Genomic DNA, 4,580 nt, shown 5'->3' with positions numbered 1-4,580 from the left:
GAAAGGAAACTTGTAGAGTAGGAAAACGTTACGCCATGAATTAACCTTTAAATAGCTTATTCACACGGGCATGGATGCTTGGGCTTCCGGATTAAATTATATTCCGGCAATTTTCCAAATCCAAACCCTTTTGTTCTTTTTTGGTAGTACTTATGTTTATCTTTTATTATTTATGGAAAAACAATATTAAAGGAAATTTATAAATTTGTTGAAGTTGCAATTTTTTTCATAATTTGATATCTTTATATGATATTATAGTTTCGTTAATTTTGATTTTCTTAATAAGGCTGGTGAACCAAATAATCTATAAATACCCCGCTTTTTATATCGTACATAAAATTATTAAAATAAAGTAAATTACCAAAAAAATATTAAAGGAAATTTATAATTTTATTTTCCAGTATTTCTTCATTTTAACAAATTTTGTCATCTATGGTGTCTAAAATTGAAACATACAAACTAAAGTAACAATTTTTTTTCATAATTTAATTAATGTCTTACTTTTCTACTGTATGATATTAATTTTAATTTTTCTTGATAGGGCTACTAAAATATATAACCAGAAAATACCCCACGCTTAGCCCAGAATAGATTATTCTTTGTAAAAAAACAATTATATAAACACACAAGTATTTCACCAACTGCTAGTGATAACAAAGTTTTTTGGTTAAAATAGTATCTTTTTTGCATCGATGTCCATTCACCATAAATTTTTCTTAAATAGAATCTATCGACAACTTTAATATAATATAATATAATATAAATTAAAGAAAACTAGTATTTTATGAAAAAGATGATAAAAGCATGATACAAATAAATAAATTGCAGTCATCCACAAATATTTATTATTATACTGCTGCAAGTATTATTTGGGATAAAAATAAATAAATTATGTATGCTAATGGCCCTGTTTGAAAGAACAAGAAAAGAATAAAGCTTAATTATCTCTATTTCTTTCCGAGAAAATAAGAATAAGAAATAATAAAAGAAAAAAATCACGTTTTAAGAATACCTCCAGAAACATGAACAAGATCCTGCTACTTCTGTTTTTGAACTATTTAATTACGTTTATATTTTTGTAATTTCTTAATCCTTCCTATGTCACAGCTGGTTTTTTTTACTATTTATTATCAATAATATTATCAAATATATTTCAAAATTAATTAATTTTAAATATCTTTATATATCATTAACTTAATTTGTAACAACAAAATTTTTGCATTTGAATTTTAAATTTTATTGTAATTTATTTTATTATTCTAAAATATAAAACACATTAAAAAATTCCACTTGTTGATGTTCATTTCAGTCATCCGACAACAAAAAGTATTTTTGATTATTTTCCTAAGCTTACACCCTTTTGGTTTCTTACAAGAAATATTTTGAATTTCGAAACAGATAGATAATTGTTTATTTGTCTATCAGCAAATTATTATTAATTTTTTTTTTTGAAAAAACACTTGTTTCATGCAACAACTATAAACGTAAAAGAAAATAAAAGAAGAAATAAAAATATTAAAGTTTCTGGACATTCAGTACATGTATGGAGTATATGATTCCAGAAATATTATTATTTTTATTTAAAAAATTAAGATATATATTTTTACAAATGATAAAAGAAATAATCAAGTAATTGAACAAACTGAGCACTTAAACCCTATCACCTCAAATCATTCCCAAAAAAAAATCTATGACCTCAAATCAATTAATGTAACAAGGAAAAAAAAAGTAGCAGTGCCAGTTAGCATGAGCTAATTAAGCAAAGAGAAAAAATCAAAATAATGTAGCGTGATTAACTCACAGTTGGAGAAACCAAGCATAACAAGTACGATAAAAAGCCACTCAGTCCACCGGTCATTGTTCTGTTCTGCTCATCTTACATCAGAAATTGGAGAAAGATATATATATAAATATGGCCTTTACTGTTATATATATATATATGTTGAAATGGAATAAAATGTTAACTATTGGTTATGTGTGTGTGTCTATATATATATATATAGACACAAAATCCACATGTTCAATGTACAAAATCAGATTGTGTGAAACCCATTAGTGATTCTTTAGACTATAAAGGATGCGTTTGATTTGGAGGATAGGATAATGAAATGATTAAGAGATAAATGATAAAAAAAATGATTGAAGTAGAAATATAATATATAATGATAAAATAATATTATGTTTGGTTTGATGGATAAGAATGTGATAACTAATAATTTTTTGATGAACTGACAAAACTGCCCTTCTAATTGTGTGTCGGTGGGGGGCGGCGGTGGCGGTCGGTCGGAAGCGGCGGCGGCGGTCGGCCGGAGGAGGAGGCGGCGATCGGCCGAAAGTGGCGGCGGCGGTCGACCGACGGCGGTTGTCGGCCGGCTGACAGAGGTTGGCGGTGGGCGGTCGGTGGAAAGAAGTGGTGGTGAGTTTGAATTTAGGAAAATGGTAAAATTGAAAAAATAGGAAGGATTAAGAGTGAGATAAATAATCATAGGAGATAAGGAGGCATTATTTTAACCTACCTAATATAACATAATCATTCATAGGAGGGATAGACTTGGTTAAATAATCACCCGTACCAAACATGTGATTAGGTGGGTTAAAAAAAATAAACCCACCTAATCACCCCTGCCAAACGCCCCCTAATAATATCACAACAAATGTCAGATAACTAATGACACTCGAATGCTATAATTATTTGTAATTATTAGCTGTATAAGATGAGATATTAATTGATTATACATTTTTATTATTCAAATTCTATAAAAGACTAGAATTATAAACTATTATGTTATTCATGTGTATTGATTTATTGTCTATATTTCAAATACCGTTAACATTTTTTATCGCGAGTCAAATTAAGGATACAAATGAATATTAAAAAATCTGAGTATCTGCAATAATTTTTTTTTTTTTTTAAATCTAGAATGCCCATTAAAAATCGATAATGTTATCAAAAATTTTATCTATGTATAAGTAGGCCAAATTCTAAAATCTATCGCCATTGAATCTCAATTAAAAATATTAGGACTTTACGTGCAATTTCTCTAAATTTATGTTTCATACGACAAACCCTAAATAAAATTTTAAACCCAAAGATTTCAAATACTAGCCAGAGCAGCAAACGATACTTTAATTTATCCATTAATCAGGACTAATTATCTCTAGCTACATATCTAATTAATAAATTAATAAACAAAAACTATTGGGACAGAATATACGGTACACCAATGAATCCATTGTATTTCAGATTACACGAATTAATAAAATGGATATCCATCTATTAGAAAGTTTTGGGTTATTGTGGCTACATACTTGCACTAGAACATAACTCGTGACAAAACTTGTCCCGCATCACAAATAATATATTATCATAAAAAACTAATACAAATTCTTCAAAATCAACAAGCAAAGTTCATTCTTTTCCAAGAATTTACACGAATAAAAAGTAATATTGCAGCTAGAAAATCCTCTCTGCCGTAGACAGTACTGGACGTAAGAAAACGACGATAACCATAATAGCCAATCTCTTTGCGCACATTCCGACCCCTTTCACTGTGTCTCCGATGATGCTTACAACTTCTGTGTGGCTAACAACATCCCACAGCCCATCACTGGGCATCACCTGAAAATTAATCATAGACATTACTCATAGAAAAGAAAAAAGATGTAAATATTTACCTAGAGAGGATCTAAAAAATTAAAAGGATATTTTCTGGATATATGCTATGAATTAAGAACTATTTTTCCTAAAAGCTCAAGTTCACAAAGGTGGCTTATAACAGTTTTTTTACTTTAATTCGCCTCTGAAGTATGTAGAAGAACATAACACATACACCCAAAATTAATTATAGTGCCCATTACTCGGATCTTAGCCAACAAATATCTAAACTCCAGAGTTTAGTCAATATATTATACACACCGTATATCTATTGCAAATGGTTTCCCAAATAAATATGACTTACTATATATTCATCTACGGCCAATAGTAAAGTTTCATCAACCTCAGATTCTGCAGTTACATGAGGCTTTAGATCATCATCACCAATGGATCGTGTAACCTGATAAAAGAATGTCATGATAAAACGCAAACATTAAAGAGATAAAATGCAAATATCTATATCTTGTCGTCTATCAAAAATTTTGTAACGCTAACTTAGCTCAAGTGAATTACCTGGAGAGCGGCGAGACCAACCCTCCATGTATCTAGCTGCCATTTAACCTCACCACCTGCACTAATGACATACTCTCTCTTCAAGACAATTTGCAACATGGTCCTACTATATTGAGGTCGTCAAGTAAAAAATAAAAAACTATAGCGCTTTGCAGTGTGAAATAGTTAAAATAGCTGAACCTAAAACAAAATACCAAGCCCAGGTCAAGATCATATTATATCTGAGACAAAAGCATGAGACCAAGAAATTGATAAATCTTGCAACAAGAAAACGTCCATTCCTCTTCCCTCAATTTTCAACCAGAAAGGCAGCTTTTCTCTCTTGAATAGACATTCTCTAAGAGCCCTCTTGATTAATAGTGTAGATCCCTTTCAGTTGATTAACGATCAGTTGAGAATCGCCATAGACTGT

General features: G+C 29.9%; 1 protein-coding gene across 7 annotated transcripts in view; it reads right to left on the bottom strand.

The window, feature by feature from the left end:
- Positions 1-3,239: 3,239 nt before the first annotated feature.
- LOC142545530 (protein kinase and PP2C-like domain-containing protein) overlaps positions 3,240-4,580 on the bottom strand; it is a 17,866-nt gene continuing 16,525 nt past the window's right edge. For all 7 annotated transcript variants that reach the window (XM_075652757.1, XM_075652758.1, XM_075652755.1 and 4 more), the window contains 3 exons: positions 4,169-4,224; positions 3,960-4,055; positions 3,240-3,619 (listed from right to left, as the gene is read on the bottom strand). In XM_075652757.1, coding sequence (XP_075508872.1) covers positions 3,455-3,619; positions 3,960-4,055; positions 4,169-4,224 — 317 coding nt within the window. In that variant the 3' untranslated portion in view covers positions 3,240-3,454. The remainder of the gene's footprint in view (positions 3,620-3,959; positions 4,056-4,168; positions 4,225-4,580) is intronic.

The sequence above is a fragment of the Primulina tabacum genome, chromosome 5, assembly GCF_025594145.1.
Source record: "Primulina tabacum isolate GXHZ01 chromosome 5, ASM2559414v2, whole genome shotgun sequence".
NCBI lineage: Eukaryota > Viridiplantae > Streptophyta > Magnoliopsida > Lamiales > Gesneriaceae > Primulina > Primulina tabacum.
This window is presented reverse-complemented; position numbering and strand designations above follow the sequence as displayed.